General features: G+C 39.6%; 1 protein-coding gene across 6 annotated transcripts in view; it reads left to right on the forward strand.

The window, feature by feature from the left end:
- The window catches only part of PRKCQ (protein kinase C theta), a 122058-nt gene that overhangs the window by 34481 nt on the left and 69630 nt on the right, over nucleotides 1–17947 (forward strand). For 2 of the 6 annotated variants that reach the window (XM_037065982.1, XM_037065984.1), the window contains one exon: nucleotides 16799–16962. The exons of 1 other annotated variant lie outside the window; for it this stretch is intronic. Coding sequence is in view for 1 of the 5 variants with exons in the window: in XM_037065981.1 (XP_036921876.1) it covers nucleotides 17123–17130 (8 nt within the window). In the remaining 4 variants the exon portion in view is untranslated. 3 more of the 6 variants (XM_037065983.1, XM_037065981.1, XM_037065985.1) reach the window with 3 other exon arrangements.

Consider the following 17947-nt stretch of genomic DNA (forward strand, 5'->3'; position numbering starts at 1 on the left):
AAAATTCAGAGCAGAAATAAATGAAAGACTCTAAAAAAATACAAAAGATCGGTGAAACCAAGACCCTGTTCTTTGAAAAGGTTGATAAGATTGGCAAACTTTTAACCAGACTCACCACAAAAAAAAGAAAGAGGACCCAAATAAATAAAATCAGAAATGAAAGAGAAGTAACAACTGACACCAAAGAAATACAAAGGATTATAAGAAGGTATTATGAACAAACTATATGCCAACAAATTGGACAACCTGGGTGCAATGAATAAATTCCTAGAAACATACAATCTTCCAAAACTGAATCAGGAAGACTCAAAAAATCTGAATAGACAGAGTATACCTAGTGAAATAGAGGCAGTAATCAAAAAAAGTCCAACAAATGAAGGTCCTGGGCCAGATGGCTTCAGTTGCATTTTTCCAAACATTCAAAGAAAAATAACACCTTTCTCAAACTATTTAAAAATATCCAAGTGGAAGGAAAACTTGCAAGCTCATTTAACAAGGCCAGCATTATCCTAATTCTAAAACCAGATAAAGACACTACAAAGAAAGAAAATTATAGGCCAATATCCCTGATGAACATAGATGCTAAAATCTTCAACAAAATGTTAGCAAACCTGATCCAGCAATACATTGAAAAAATCAGCCCTGGCTGATTGGGTCACTTGCTTGGGTGTTGTCCCGCACACCAGAAGGTTGTGAATTTGATTCCTGGTCAGACTACCTGCCAAGGTTGCAGGTTCAGCCCCCAGTCAGGGCATGTACATGTACGAAAGGCAGCCAATCAATGTTTCTCTCACACATCAATGTTTCTTTCCCTCTCTTTTCCCTCTATTCCCCTTTCTGAAATCAATAAGCATGTCGTTGGGTGATGGTTCAAAGAAAAATTCATACACCATGAGCAAGTGGGATTTAGTCTAGGGATGCAATGTTGGTAAGGTTGGTAGCATATCAACAAATCAGTAAATGTGATACCCCAAATGAAGGATAAAGAAATCACATAATCATATCAATAGAAGCAGAAAAAGCATTTGATAAAGTCTAGTACCCACTCATTCATAATAAAAACTCTCAGCAAAGTGGGAATAGAAAGAACATACTTCAATATAATAAAGGCCATATATGACAAACCCACAGCCAACATTATACTCGATGGGCAAAAACTAAAAGCATTTTCCAAATTGGAAGTAAAGAAGTAAAACTGTCATTATTTTCAGATGTCATGATACCATATAGAGAGAACCCAAAGATTCCACACAAAAAAACTGCTAGAACTGATCAATTCATTCAGTAAAGTAGCAGATACAAAATAAATATCCAGAAATCAATTGCATTTGTATATACCAATAATGAACTTACAGAAAAGAAACTATAAAAAGTAAACCTATTTATATTTGCCTTAAAAAATTAAATAAAATACCTAGGAATAAATTTATCCACAATATAAAAGACCCATACTGGGAAAATTAGAAGACATTGAAGAAAGAAATTGAAGAATATGCAAATAAGTGGAAGCATATACTGTGTTCATGGATAGGAAAAATTAATATCATTAAAATATCCATACTACCCAAAGCAATCTATTGATTCAATGAAATTCCTACAAGATACCAGTGGTGTATTTTACAGAACTAGAACAAAAACTCCAAAAATTTATATAGAACCACAAAAAAAAACAAATAGCCACAGCAATCTTGAGAAAGAAAAACAAAGTTGGAGGAACCTCAGTCCCAGATATCAAAATATACTTCAAGTCCACAAGAAACAAAACAGCATGGTACTGACATAAAAATAGACATATAGATCAATAAGCAAAACAGAGACCCCAGAAATAAACCCATGCCTTTATGGTCAATTAATATTTGACAAAGGAGGAAAGAACATACAAGGGTAAATGTAGTCCATTCAGAAAATGTTATTGGGAAAATTGGACAGATACATGCCAGAAAAGAAAAATGAAACTAGACCACTTTCTTTTTTTATATATATATTTTTTATTTATTTACTTTTAGAGGGGACAGGAAGGAGAAAGAGTGGGAGAGAAACATCAATGTGTGGTTGCCTCTCATGTGTCCCCTACTGGGGACCTGGCCTGCAACCCTTTGCTTCACAGGCCCGTGCTCAATCCACTGAGCTATACCAGCCAGGGCACTAGACCACTTTCTTACACCACACACAAGAGTAAACTCAAAATGGATTAAAGACTTATATGTTAGACATGAAACCACAAAAATCCCAGAAGAAAACACAAGCAGCAAAATCTTGAACACTTCTTATAGCAATATTTTTTTCTGATATATCTTTTGGGCAAGGGAAACAAAAGAAAAAATAGACAAATGGTGCTATATCAACAAAATGAGAAGACAACCCACAGAATGGGTGAACATATTCACAGATACATTTGATAAGGAGTCAATATCCAAAATTTATAAAGAACTTACAAAACTCAACACCAAAAAACAATCAAATTCAAAAATGGTCAAAGCAGCTGAATAGACACTTCTCCAAAGACATACAGATGGCCAATAGGCAGATGAAAAGACACTCAATATCACTAATTATCAGAGAAATGCCAAATGAAACCACAATAAGACATTACCTCACACCTGTCTGAATGCCTATCACCAGTAAATCAACAAACAATTTGGTGAGGATGTGGAGAAAAGGTAACCCTTGTGCACTGTTGATGAGAATGCAAATTGCTGCAGCCACTGTGGAAAGCAGTGTGGAGTTACCTCAAAAAATTAAAGATTCAACTGCCTTATGGCCCAGCAATTCTAGCTCTGGGAATATATCCAAAGTAATCCTAAACACTAATTCAAAAGAATATATACACCCCTCTGTTCATTGCAGCATTATTTATAATAGCCAAGATTTGGATTCAGCCCAAGTGCCCATCCACTGAGTAGATAAAACACCCATTTTTTATCTACTCATTTACACAATGGAATACTACTTGGTTGTAAAAAGAGAAGGAAATCTTACCTTTTGCGACAGCATGGGTGGACCTGGAGAGTATTACATTAAATGAAATAAGCCAGTCTGAGAAAGACAAGTACCATATGATGTCACATATATGTGGAATCTAAGGAGCAACATAAACTAACACATGAGACAGAAACAAACTCATAGAAGGAACAGACTGACAGCTGTCAGGGGAGGGTGGTTTGGGGGCTGGGTAAAAAAGGTGAAGGGGTTAAGTAAAAACAACTCTCTGAAGGATGTTACTACTATCTCCTGATTGTACAACTGAGAAAACTAAGGCACAAGCAAGGTGCACAATTTGCTCAATATCCCACAGCTAGTGAATAATGAACCCAGGCTATCTAATTTCACAGACCATGCTCATAACCAGGCGTCCATTCTCAACTTGTGTCATTTGCAAAGCAGGATTTACAAGTTACAGCCTAAAAATGGCCCTCTGATTTTCCATTTAGAGACAAAAATATAAAAATTATTCAGGACAATTAGTTTTATAAAAATAACATAAAAAACAATTCCAAACAGGTGATAAATGTTTTTGATGATATAAAATTAAATTAAATTTCAATTTACATTTTAATTTGTGTTTGTGGATCAAATGTTTTTTCCATATTCAAGCTTCAATTGAAATATGAGAAAGCAAAGTTAAATAAGAGTAAAATGTATACAGATGATTATTAAACTGTCTTAAAATAAACATTGTCACCGAAATTTTCATATTGTATTTCTACCACATAAAAAATTTATAATTATATGCATTGCACAGAAGAAAACCTCATAGACACAGACAACAGCATGGTGGTTACCAGAGGGAAGGGGTGGTAGCAAGAGGCAGAAGAGGTTAGAGGGCAATAAATGGTGGTGGGAGGACTGAGGCGTCAAGAGGTGGTGTAACTTAGTCGAGGTCACACTGAGTGGTGGGTGGAGTGATGCAGCTGGGGTTGGAACCTGGGCCTTTTTAAATGCAGAATACATTTAGAAATTAGAGAAAATAGTGACTCAATTCCATGCCCTAAAACAACTTAAAATCTCTATATTTCTACCTATACAACTAGATATTATAAGGTTTTTTTATGTTATTGGTTTCATAACTATTTTTAAGAGTGTATAATGTTCTAGTAAGTAATTTTTCCATAAACTAATGAACTACTCTCTGTTCTGAAAAGTGGGTTGCTTTTCTCTCATTATTTGCTTGGTTTTTTGCTATTATAAATAATATTTCAACAATTATCTCATTCATATAATTTTTTCATGTTTTTGGATTATAGCTGTAGAATAGATTTTCAGACATGGGATTATTGGGTCAAGGGGCAGGAATATTTTAATGGTGCTTGGTATATGTTGGTAAATTGCTTTCTATCAACACTCTATATAAGAATACCAGCTTAATTTTGTCGATGCCACCAGTGAGAGTATCATAAAAAAAAGTGAAAGAGATGTTTTTTTGTAATTTTTCATTCTTTTTCATTGTTGTTCTATTACAATTATCCCAGTTTTCCTCCATTGCTCTCTCCTGCCCTACCCAGCCCCTACTCCCACAGACAATCCTCACCCTGTTGTCAATGTCCATGGGTCATTTATACATGTTCTTTGACTAGACCTTCTTTCCTCCCTTACCCACCCACCTCTGGTCACTGTCAGTCTGTTCATTTTTTTCCATACCCCTGTTTTTATTTTGCTCATTTATTTGTTTTGTTGATTAGGTTCCTCTTATAGGTGAGACCATATGGTATTTGTCTTTCACCACTGGCTTATTTCACTTAGCATAATGCTCTCCAGTTCCATCCATGCTGTTGAGAAACAGAGAAGCTCCTTTCTTTCTGCTGCACAGTATTCCATTGTGTAGCTGTCTTTTGATCCACTCATTTACTGATGGGGGCTTAGGCTGCTTCCAGCACTTGGCTATTATAAATAACACTGCTATGAACATTGGGGTGCGTAAGTTCTTTTGAATTGGTGCTGCAGGGTTCTTAGGGTATAATCACAGCAGTGGAATTGCTGGATCAAAAGGTAGTTCCATTTTTTGTTTTTTTAGGAAATTCCATACTGTTTTCCACAGTGGCTGTACCCATCTGCATTCCCACCAACAGTGCACTAGGATTTCCTTTTCTCCACATCATCTCCAATACTTGTTGTTTGTTGATTTCCTAATTATGGACATTCTGACCAGTGTGAAGTGGTATCTCATTGTGGTTTTAATTTGCATCTCTCTGATAGCTAATGATGCTGAGCATCCTTTCATATGTCTCTAGGCCCACTGAGTCCTCCATTTCTTCTAATATATTTAGACTGAACATTTATTTCACAAATTTGTTTACAAGTTGTACCTTCTCTTTTGCTCATTTCTCTGTTGGAAACTTAATGTCTTTTTAAATTTTTGCTAATTTATATGAGTTTTTAATAAGATTTATCTGCCATATTTTGACCATTTTCCCCAGACTATTCTATACCTTTTTAAAATGAGTTTTTAAAAACATGCAGCCATTTAAAATGTTTACATATCCAAATATGTGCATTTTTTTCCTAATTCTTCTTCATCCTCTTTTAAGGGCTTTTTTCTTCTAGTTTTGGCCCTAATAGTTGTTGTAAAACTGGATTTAAACCGACTTTTAAAATAATGCTGAATAGGTTTTCTGATATCATTTATGAGAAATCTTTGTTCTCTAATATTTTTTAATTTTAACTTTTTATAGCTTCAGTTTTTCTATGCTAAAAGATATTTCTGAGTTATCTGTTTTATTTGTAGGAACTAACTATTCCTGCACCATTATCACCTTGTGTTAATTTGTGTTGTTTTTTGACATGTAGAGAGAATGAGTTATATGGAGTACTATTGACTCAGAATAAAGTTTTGGTTAATAACATGGGCTCTGGAGACAGAAAAAAAGTGGTGCTGGAAGGAAACTTGACTTGTGGTGGTAAATACACAATACAAGTATAATATACTCATATTATAGATTTGCATACCTGAAACCTGTCAAATTTTATTAACCAATGTTACCCCAGTAGATTCCATAATAAATAAATAAATAAATAAGCTGGCACTCATTGTGAGCCTATTTTATATCACTTACAGTGCCACTCATGGCCCCAAATGAGAAGAGAGCATGGAAAAGAGAGAGACACATTTCCCCAAGTCACCCTGTTCCCTTCTCATTGTGGGGCTAGAATTCTCTAACTGGGCGCAAGTGATGACAGACAGTGAGGAGTGGACAAGGGAATTCTCTTGGCATCGCTGCATTTCATATATTTATTCTAAACAAGGTTTTTCAGCCTTAGCACTATTGGCATGTTTGTTGCAGGGAGCCATCCCGTGCATTGCAGGTTGTGTGGCAGTCCTGCTGGCTCTGGCCTACTATGAGCCTGTGGCATCCTCTCTCTCCATTTGCAAGAACCACAAATGCCTCCAGACATGGCCAAATGGCCCCTGGGGGCAAGGTCACCTTGAATGAGAAGCAAGTGCTGGGCACTTTGCTAGATGCTGAGCAAATAAAGGTGAAAAAGACGTACGCCTGGCCTTGTGCACTTGACCCCAGCACCGTGTGTCTCAACCTTCAGGGTGTAGCAAGCTTGGGCGGGGGGTCTATTAAAACTCAGGCTGCTGACTGTATGCAGCATAGGATATACAGTCAATAATATAGTAATAACTGTGAATGACACCTCTAGACTTAGAGGGGTGATCACTTCATAAGGTATATAAATGTCTAATCACTATGCTGTATACCTAAAATTAATGTTATATGTCAAATGTAATTCAAAAATATAAATAGATAGATAGATAGATACCCAGATTCCTGAGCCCACCCCTTGGTCTCTCACTCAGTGGGTCTGGGCGGGGGTGGAGGATTTGCCTTTCTAAAGAGCTCCCAGCTGATGCTGGTACTACTGGCCCTCCAGGAGCTGAGCTAGTAGGCTCCCATCTTGGTGGTGATGGTGGTCTCCACTGCAGCTATAGCTGAGAATACAGATGTTCTCTTCTCATGCAGTAAAACCAGTTTCCCTGAGGATCACAATCATTTTTTGTTTTTAAATTGAGAAATTAGACTTAAAACGGGCTACTGAACCCACAGTAAACCTAAACTCTCCAGAAGAAAAACAGAGGCTCTCAAAAGCTAGAATAGCCACGTTCGACCTTTTTCATCTCATAGCTCACATAAAATAATCACTAAAATTCTGCACACCAAAAAATATATTTCTTGCCAATCTGACAAAAAGTAGGTATAATGTTGATTCATTCACACTGAACAGCTGTTGTTGTGTTGGCTGTTGTCATTTTTTGTTTAATTTGACAATCTAAGAGAAAAGAGGTCAGTGCCCTAACTAAATAGTCAGGTATTGCACGTTTTTTTTTTAAAGATTTTATTTATTTATCTTTTGAGGGGAAGGGAAGAAGAGAGGGAGAGAAATATCAACGTATGGTTGCCTCTCATAGATCCCCTGCTGGGAACTGGCCTGCAACCCAGGCATGTGCCCTGACTGGAAATCGAACCATGGTTGTCTGGTTCTCAGGTCCGGCACTCAATCCACTGAGCTACACCAGCCAGGGCAGGTATTGCATGTTTTAAAAATTCTTATGGCACACACGTTGAAAATCACTGAGCTAGAACAACAAAAGGTGCTCAGTTTTATAAATTCATTCTGAATTAACAGAATAATAGTTAGTGGACTAATCTTGGAACCTAAATAGTATCTAATATCACAATTTCCATGGATTCTAAGCTCTAATTGCAGACATACTTTTACAACTACTTATTTTTAAGTTGGGGATATTTTTGTGTGCAAAAAGAAGATGTGGGCAACTCATCTCCTCCTACACCCACCTGTCTACCCTAGAGTGGCAGACCCTCACTCTGCCTCTTCCTTTTCATTCTCCTGGTCCCCCGTCCCCGGTCCCTCTGTCCCCGCATCGGCAGCACTCTTCAGGCGATGAGCAGTACCCAGACCAGCACTGGCTGTTGTGGCAAAAACAGGGAGGACTCTGTGTACATTACTTTGTACAAAACTATTAGTTCATCTATGGACTGAACATTGCCATTTCCGCTTGCTGTGGTGATACTACTAAATACTGTATGTTCTTTGAAAAGTGTCACACGCCCTCAGGAGGAAGTGGGGTGTGGTGTCAGTGGTGCTGGGAGGACAGGGGTGTTTTGTTACTGGTGTACCCAGGAGTGACAACCCACTTTGCCATTTCTTGTTTTCTCTGATTCTGTTACAAAGTCCATCTGCCTTAACCAGCCACGTCACTTTATTCGCAGGATAAGAGAGCAAGTAAGTGGGATCCAGGTTCCAACCCTCCTGCTTTCTCTGATCACTTCTAGACAGGCCTGGGCTACCCCATTCTGAGGCCCTCCACGCTTGTAAAGAGCAGACACTATGTCAGTTTGTGTATCCATTATGGTGCTTTATACATACTAGGTAGGTTATGGGGCAATGGCAAAAAACAGGTGTGTGTGTGTTGCTTCATGTACTTAGCCAGTACTTTTCATGTATTCTAGGCTGTGTCATATAATCCACTAAGTTTCCATCATCAGTAACTAATTTTCATCATAGAAAATTTCTAAGGATACTTTCAGAAAGTCCTATGTGATAACAATAGCTACCTTTTCACCAAACACTGTTGTAAGCATTGCCCATGCATTAATTTATTTAATCCTCATGACAAGTCTATGAAATGGGTTTATTATTTTCCCCAGGTTGCAGATACAGGTGCACAGTCATAGAAATTAGGTCATTTGTCTAAGACTATGCAGTTGGTAAAATCTGGCTTTCACACCATAGTAGTCTTGTTTACCTACCTGTTAGCATGTCCACGTGTCCTCCAACTCCTGTGTCCCCATGCCTCTTTGGATACTGCCGTGTAAAGGCCAGAGGATAATGGACCAAGTGCCCAGGTATGTCGGCTTCACCTTCTCAGTCAAGGTACCCTGGCTATGATTTAGTGCCCTGGTTCAGGTGGTGTGCTTTCCTCTGAGCACCTGACTGGCAGGACATGAACTGTTCCTCTGGTGTATCAGAAAGATTACAATGCATAGTGTGTCTGATTAGACCTACTGGGTTGGTAAGATGGTAGAGTCACAGAGAAAACTGTCTCTTTTTCCCCTGACTTTATTGAGATATAATTGCCAGTTAAAAACTGAGTATGTTTAAGGTATACAACTTGACGATTTGATATACATCTACATTGTGAAATAATCATGACAACCAAGCTAGTAAACACATCCTTCACCTTATATAGTTATTTTTCTTTTCCTTTTTTTTCTTATCTTTGTATGGTAAAGATTGTCTTTTAAGAGTCAATTTTGCCCTAACTGGTATGGTGTAGTGGATTGGGCATTGTCCCACAAACTAAGGGGTCACCAGTTCTATTCCGGGTCAGGGCACATGCCCGAGTTGCAGGCCAGGACCCCATTTGGGGGTATGCAAGAAGCAACTGATTAATGTGTCTCTCACTCATCAATGTTCCTCTCCTTCTTTCTCCCTCTCTTCCCCACCCTCTAAAAATAAATAAAATCTTTTAAAAAAAGAATAAATTTTGATGCAACCAACAGAACCAGAAATTAAATTTTCTACCTATACAAGGCAGCATCTTTGAACTCAGTGATTACTGTAACTATGGTTAGAAAACGGTTCCAAAGGGACTGATTTGCTCCAACCTTGTATGAAGCAGTTAGTTTTATTCTAAACCCTGTTCACAGAAATCCTCACAGATACCATTCAGCCACCAGTAATGGCATGAATGGAAAGGGCACGGAGGTGAGACAGCACACCGATGGCATCCTGGGAAAATGACCAAGGTCAGCGGTGTTGACCTCACTTCCGAAAGAGAGCTTGAGTTATTCCAAGAAACTTCAACTCTGTTTATAGTACCCTGTTTATAGTACTCTCTTTTGAACTCTTCAGATTACAGCCATGGGGGAGAAAGATCATTAAACCACATGCACTGACAAAGAGAAACGTCAAGTTAGTACCTCAGGTAATTAAGCAAGTACATAGTCAGCGGGGAGGGTGCTGAGACAGCTTGTGCCGAGAATTGTAACAGGCCCTTTCTAGTTAGGAACTGTTAGAGCAGATGGAAATAATCTATGGGGAAATCTCCATGCTTTCACTTCCCCTCTGACCTAACCTTAAACGGCCTTTTCTAACAAGAAATAATTGACTAGTTTGGGTGGGAGACTTAGCAACGAAGGCTGGAACCCAGGCGCTGCCAGTCCCGCCTGCATGGCCTTCAGCGAGCTGCTCACCCACTCAGTCTCGGTGACTTTTCTGTGGGATGGAGCCTATTATACCTACCTAGTGGGCTTGGTGAGAAGATTGAATACTTTCGGCCTCCCAAAGCTCTTTGCAAAGTGTTGTGAATTGTAGGGGACCTAATAAAGAACCACTCTGGTCTATGCTTTGCTTAAAACCAATGTAGAGACAGCTCAGGAGTCAGGAAGATAGAGAAGAAAATGTTAACTTGACAAGTAATAAAGGCTAGATTGGTGGCTATGGCCAAAGTGTTCAATCAAATAGGTTGGTCACTGTTCACAATGTCCTAGGCAGTGCTGGACAATGGCCAGGACTGAGGCAGATGGGCCCCACCATGCTTATGGCCCACAGAGAGGAGTGGAAAAACATACTTTCTGAAATCAGCAGACCCCCGCCCCCACCCAGAAAAGAGGAGGGAGCTGGGCTGGGCAGGCACCATTTATTTTTCTAAAATGCATCCATCAGATAAATCGCCCCTCTTACCACGGGGAGCAGGAAAGAATTTCTGGATGAGGCAGCACATGAGTGAGGTCCCTATAAGACAAGAAAGTCTGCCAGACTGCAGTTATTCAGGAGCAGAGATGGACAGAGTATTCCCAGCAGGAGGAATGGTATGAAAATAGAGCCACTGAGATGGGGAGTTGGGTGTATTCAGCAAACAGAGAAGTTGAGATAGGCTACCAGTCAGTAGTGCTGTGTGGGGAGGGCAAGATGAAGCCAACACGTGGAGGCTTTTCAATTACAGGTTGAGAAGTCATGATTTAATTCAGTGATGACTTGTGCAGTCTTCTTGAGTATTTGTGCACTCTGTTTGATCAGAGCTATGCTTCAGTGGGACTACTATCATGCCATATTAAAATTAATGTCATAATATTGTCATCCCAGGTGCTTTAGTGTCTATATTTCAATATTTGTTTTATTTCTACACTGTTTTTCAGGTGGGGGAGGAGGTGTATTATATTAGTCAGCTCGAACCACCATGACAGAATACCAAAATATTTTATTTTAGCTGAGCTGATGCACTTGAAAACCAGTGAATGCTTTTTTTTTTCATTTCCAAGGTTACTATTGATTCCTTTATGTTCTCCCTGCTTCGTGTTAGAGGGTTGTGGTATTTCTGTGCGACTCTCCCTCTGTCACCAAGATGCCTGCAGCTACATCACAGCAATACAAGTGCTGTCTGGACTTTAAAAAAAAATTAAAAAGGACACTCATTCTCATTTCATTTGCTGCAGGGGAAGAGATGCCTGGACCTTTTTTTTAGCTGATGAGAGTCCATAGCAGCTCTACTGCTTTCTATTTCTATGGGATCTTCCCCATCACCTATTGTTATCTGATGGTGATCCCAAACCTCACTGTGAAAGCTGTTGGCAGGTTTGAATTGTGGCAGATGAGTCAGTCTAGGTAAATAGGTGAGTCAGCGCCCAGGGAATCAATGGACCAGAGTTCTCAGTTCAGTACTTAATCTTGCATGACCTTAAACATGCCTCTGAGCAATTACACTTGAACATCTGCCTGAATCATAGCCACTTGTTACAGATGGATGAGATCACACTTAAAGGTGAAAACATTAAGTAAAGATTCTCTACAAATTTAAAGGACATATTGTAATGATACTTCACAGCTGGGATAGCAAAAGCACAGACGATTGCATGGACATACTGATCGTTCATCATTGTAAGTGTCAGCACGAGATGACTCTATGAGAGGGTAATATGTGCTATAGGAGAGATACACGGGGGCTTGCGGGAGCTCAGTGGCAGAGTACAGAGGTGGTCCCATCATTCAGGCAGATATGCTTTGCTTCCTTCCTGCCCTTTTTTGGTACAACTGGTAAAGTCAATAGAGTCCATTAGAAAATATGTCAGAGTTGCAAAAATAATAATAATAATAACAACTGATGTTTGAGAGTTTACAATACAACAGTCTCATTCTAAGCAGCTCCATGTATTTCTGCATTTCATCCTCATAACCCTTTGAGATGAGTAATAGTATTATCACCACTTCCCAAATGAGAACACAGGCTTCGAGTGGCTAAATAACTCCTGCAGCTGAGCTGGTAATGGCATCGATTCGCCACCTGTAACAATGCAGGGGACTCTTCCTTCATATTGCCTTCCTCTGTAACTGTCTGCCACCTAACTGGACCATACTGTACCCCTGCAGGTAAAAGAAATGCATAGAGATTAGGAGCTTATGTAAAGTGTCACGTTTGAAAATTAAGTTTCTTAACAAAAATGCATTGAGCATAAGCTACATGTTAGACAGAGGAATCAGCCCTGGAGGGCTCATACATGATTAAGACACGGTCCCTGAATTTACAGCTCACAGACTTATGTGTGTGTTTGTGGGGGCCGGGAGGGCCAACATGACCCAATAAATACAGTAAAGTGTTACAGGGGAATATGGCCATGTGAACACCGCACCCCACAAAGCTGATGAAAATGTCCAAAGAAATCTGATAACAGAGAAAACCCCTTATCACAGCGAGGGTCTAGGGAAGTAAGGCACCCGCATGCACTCTGTGGGGAGGCAGTTTGCTAGATGGAATGCAGATAAAACTAGAGGTACTAATGTAGTTTGAGTCACAGCTCTCTTCTAAGTACCTGTGGTACCCAAGGATTAAATAGGAGAAATCCCAGTGGGGCTCTTCTGTATCCCACAAATTTGGGGACTGAGGGGAGACGAAGATGGAAAATGGCAGTGACAGGATTTATCATACTCAGACTTTTGAAATGGCAGAGGTGAGGTAAATAAATTTGACAGGTGCTGTCTCACAGTGTACCCAGGCACCCATGGGAGCCCAGAAGGCCAAGTAAATTCCACCAAGATGTGTTGGAGGGACGATGATGAAGGCAGAAGGAAGAAAGACTTCAAAGAGGAGGTAGAAATGGAGCAGGAACTTGAAAGGTGAGGAAGTGGCAGGGGGAGGGATAGAGGATGGAGTGAAATAGGAGGGCACTCCAGGAAGAGGGAGCAGTATTACATGACTGAAAGCCTAGAGCTATGGAAAGGCATGGCAATTGGAGAAATGGCAGTAATTCTAGCCAATCCAGAGGACGTCCCTCGGGCTGCAGCGTGAAGGTCTGCCCAGAAATGAGAGGTGCCTGGGCCTGCATAGGGAGACCCAGGGTAAGCTGCTAGGATGAGTCAAACCAAAGAGGATGCAAAATTGAGCTAAGGCAACAGTGAAGCAGGGGAAGGAGGTGGGGATGGAGACAAGCAATTTGCTTGTGGTATGTGAGGGGAAGGGTGACATCTGAACAGGCTGAGGGTCTTGGTGCTAGTCACTAACCTGGCAAAAGAAAGGGCAGATTTGAAAGGAGGGACAATGAGTTCCCTTGGGGTGAGGGGGTCCCCAGGTGCTGTCCAGGAGAAAACTGAATGTGTGATCTTACTGTTCAGAGGAGAGGTCTGCAGAGCAACCCAGCCCCTGAGCTCAGGTACAGCCTGGCCAGCCTTATACACACACTGTCTGTTGTAAAGGGTGAAATCACCCTGAATGGTGAGTAAAGAGATGATTTATGAAATTTACACTCACAGGAAAACTGGGGGAGGACAGCCTGATAGATCCTATTCCCCTGCATGTATTTTTGTACACAAACAATTCTCCTTTCTATTTTAGCACCCAGGGAAATCCCCTTCCTCTTTTACCATCAGCTCTGAGCACAAGAAGCCAGCTCACAAAAGCTTTCATGCTAGTTTCTTCCTTTTGGGCTTATTGCACATCTTCTTGGCTCTTGAGCTATACATATACACTTACATGTGTGGTGTGTATTCAAAAGGATGGTGGAGATTTACACTCCAAACTCCTCTGTGTAAAAGTGCATGGTTCATGTTGTCCTTGCCAGCATTAGGTAAGAACATTTCCAAAATACTTTCTACTTATGCGGGTAAAGAAAAAATATTATTTTTTTATCCTGGCCAGATGACTCAGTTGGTTGGAGCATTGTCCCATGTGCCAAGTGGTTGTCCCAGGTGCCACTCCCCGGTCAGGGCACGTATCTAGGTTGTGGGGGCACATATCCTTGGTCGGGGGCCCACCCAGGGGGAAACTGGTCCGTGTTTCTCTCTCACATCTATGTCTCTCTCTTTCTCTCTGTCTAATCAATAAACATATCCTCAGGTAAGAATTTTTGTAACTATTGTTTATTTTAAATATTTTAATTTTCATTATTGCCATTTAAATTAAGAATTAAATATTAATATATCTTTAAAGAAATGCATTATCAAATTCTAATGTTATTTTATTCTTAGCTAGTTGCACTGAAATGGAAATTTTCAAAGGAGCTAAAATACTCCAGAGGAAAAGTTGTTTTATTCATCTTTAAGGCTCTAGTTCCCTTTAGTAAATTGAGGAAGCTACTCTTCATTACTTTAGGATTTGAAATTAATATTTTATTATGTGAATTTGCAGTTTCCTAATGTATATGCTTTGTATTTTATCGATATGATCTTTGGATTTATAATCCATGCCTTGAAATGCCAAAAGCATATTTTTTATTTGGTTTTTAAATTGTCATATGGCACAACTGACTTTTGGTTTTGGTGTATAATTCTGTGAACTTAAGTTTAGACTTCTGTGAGCTCTCCCACAATCAGGCTACAGAACAGCTCCATCTTCCCTAAACACTTGCCCATGCTGTCCCTTTAGAGCCAAACCCAGTCCCCTACCCAAATGATAAGCACCGATATTTTTTCTCCATATCGTTTTGTCTTTTCAAAAACATCATATAAATGTAATTATGTAGTATCTTGTTTTATTTTTCATTTCTTAAATTGCTCACAAGGCTGAACACTTTCCCATACAATTAGTCACAACAATGTCTTCTGTATTTTTTAGTTTGTGTTATTACCACTTGCTCACTTGGGTCATAGGTAGCATGTATACAAATTTGCATCTGTTGGTCATGTTAGAATGACGCTAACTCATTTTCTGTTGTACTTATGATTGATGTTGCCTCTGTTAGGTCTTTTGCTTTATGATTCATTGTTTTCTTCAAATGTACAAGGCCTTACAAATAGTAATGTCACAGAATCTAGTAATGTTACAATACTCTAGTGATCTAGTCTGGTACAATATTCCTAATCTTTTTAAGTTGTAAAAAATGCTTAGCACAGTATATTTCTAGTATGGAAAAGTTAGAAACAGCCTAAATGTGCTGTCCCTCCATAGAATGTCAGGCAAGAATTAAAAGGATGCTAACAAAAATAGTGTAGTAACACAGACAATTTTATGGTTAAATGTTAAAAAGCCAAACAAATATAATTCCATACATACATATGAGCACAGCATGCAAAAAAAAGCCCATGAACCCTGTTAATTTAAAAAGACTATAAAAATACCTCAAAACAGTAACAGCAGTTTGCTTTATTGGTGGAACTGTGAAGAGACATTCCAATTTTGTGTGTTTTCTTCATTTTTCATAAGGATCACTTTGTTATTACAGGACAGGAAAAATTTCTAAGTAGCTCAAAAATAAAATGCAAACTTTGGCCTTAAAAAACACGCCCCTAAGCTCGGGGCTTCATTAGATGATGTGTGAGGTTAAGCACACCAATGTCGATTCTGTCTTCTAGATGTCAACATGTCAGATCAGGTCACTGGGACTAGACCTTTAGAAAGAGGCAGTGCTCTCACACAAGTGCATGCATCAGGTAGACTGTCAGCTGCTGGCAGCCCAGTGGACAAGGCAAGCAAACCTGGTAAATGGCAAACAAATCTGGAATCTGGAATCTGATTAAACAGGGGGCCAGCTGATGCCTAAAAAGCCCTGTGGGAGGGTTTCACTGCATCTCTCATCCATACGTAGGAGCCCTGGTTACCCTAGAGGTTTCTTTCTGTTCCCAGACAGCTTTTCCCAGATGCATGTTGAGCTGCTGTCATCTAAGCCTGAACCTAGCCTGGAAATAGCAGAATGACACATCCCTCACGAAAGGTCACAGGGCTTGCAACGCAGGCCTCATAAGTCCATGATCCCTCCAGACTCGAATAAGAACTACTTCCTTATCTTTGCTTATATTGAGGAAATCTTCAGAGTTCACACATGGTAAATATTTTCAATGTTTTCTAATCGGAACAGTTTCTCGTGATTCTTTCTGCTTACTAGGAAATACTGATTTGTCCAAAAAATCTAAGTGGCCCAGGGAAAGGGAGTCTCTAAGAAGTTTTCTCCAAAGAATTCTCAGTTATTAGCCTGGCTCCTGCCCAAGAATTCTAAATTGAGAGTCCAGAGGGCCCCTGAAGACAAACCTGAAAAGTCATTCTGCTGGCCAGGTGGCTCAGTTGACTGGAGCATCATCCCATATACCAAAAGGTTATGGGTTCAATTCCAGGTCAGGGCACATACTTAGGTTGTGGGTTCAGTCCCTGGCCCAGGCGCATGCAGGAGGCAACCGATCAATGTTTCTCTCTCACACAGATGTCTTTCTCTCTCTCTCTCTCTCTCTTCCCCGTGCTTCTTCTCTCTCTAAAATCAATGACCATACCCTTGAGTATTAAAATATATATATATCAAAAAAATCTCTGAAATTAACAGCAGTTGTAAAGAGCCCTTTATTTGTCTCTCCCTAGGTTCAGAACACCCAAAAGATCCAAAGACAGCCAGCTTCGCAGAGGCTGAGGAACTTTTACAAATCTGCCAGATTCGGGATTCTGGGCCCAAGATTTCCAGTGATGTCATTGATTCTCACATCTGGATTCCTGTTACTCTGAGTAGTTTTCTTCCTTCCTAAAAGGTAGAAAAGACCTCTCAGGCTTTAATCTTGTTAATTTTGACTTACTTAAGAAAATTTGGAAAAAATTCAGGAGGAGAAAACAATTCAAGAATCCAGAAGAAGCAGAGAAGTAACTTTTTCCTTGAATACCAGATGATAAGTTTCAAAGTAATGGAACCCCATGGAAAAGTAGGTTTATTATCTTTTTTTAAAAAAGGATGCTTAGTTGAGAAAAGTGTGGCCCCAGCAAGCAAGGAAAGGAACACAGCCCATGTAGATTCAGACTAAAATCCTAAAATGTGTGGCTAAGACTATGATTTTTCACCTATGTCTCTAGGCAGGCATAATTATTAGTTAATTGGCTCTTGTGAAGTACTTTGTTTATCCTTACACAATAAAGCACTCTTTTATGGTGGTCAGTGATTTGGGGGTTTTTTAAGTAGTTCACAATGTTCAAAGGCTTATTTTATATGCATGTATATAGACACGTTCACGCCTCTATTTGACTGTGAAGAAAGCAACCTTTTTGAAATGTCTGAAGTAAATAGGGATCAGCTGCTATGTGCCCAGTTCCACCACGCACATAAATAGCCCGTGTAAGAATCTGCGGTGTCGTATTTAACTGGTGTGACTAAAATAGACTCACTCTTTATAAACTCATTTTCTTATTATTGTTAGTTGTTTCCCGAGTACCTGCTTGAATAATAGAAGGAATAAAAACATTGGGAAATGTTTGCCTCTCTCTGCAACTATTAAACGTACATACATTACATTAAGAGTGGAATTACAATTCTAGCTGAAGAAGTCGAATAAACGCAGACCTCCAGAGAGCCTCCTTCCTCGGCACGTCCCTCTGTGGTTTGGGGTGAGCCCAATAATGTACTTTGCAGAAGGAGAAGTGAGAGCGTTTGTTGGAATGGATAGTTAAACCAAGTGAAGCTGTGTCTGTCGGCGTTAAAGCACTGGTTATAAGTGGAGATGGGACACCAGAAACAATATATTTTAT

The sequence above is a fragment of the Sturnira hondurensis genome, unplaced genomic scaffold (assembly GCF_014824575.4).
Source record: "Sturnira hondurensis isolate 20B ecotype Veracruz unplaced genomic scaffold, ASM1482457v3 Scaffold0016284, whole genome shotgun sequence".
NCBI lineage: Eukaryota > Metazoa > Chordata > Mammalia > Chiroptera > Phyllostomidae > Sturnira > Sturnira hondurensis.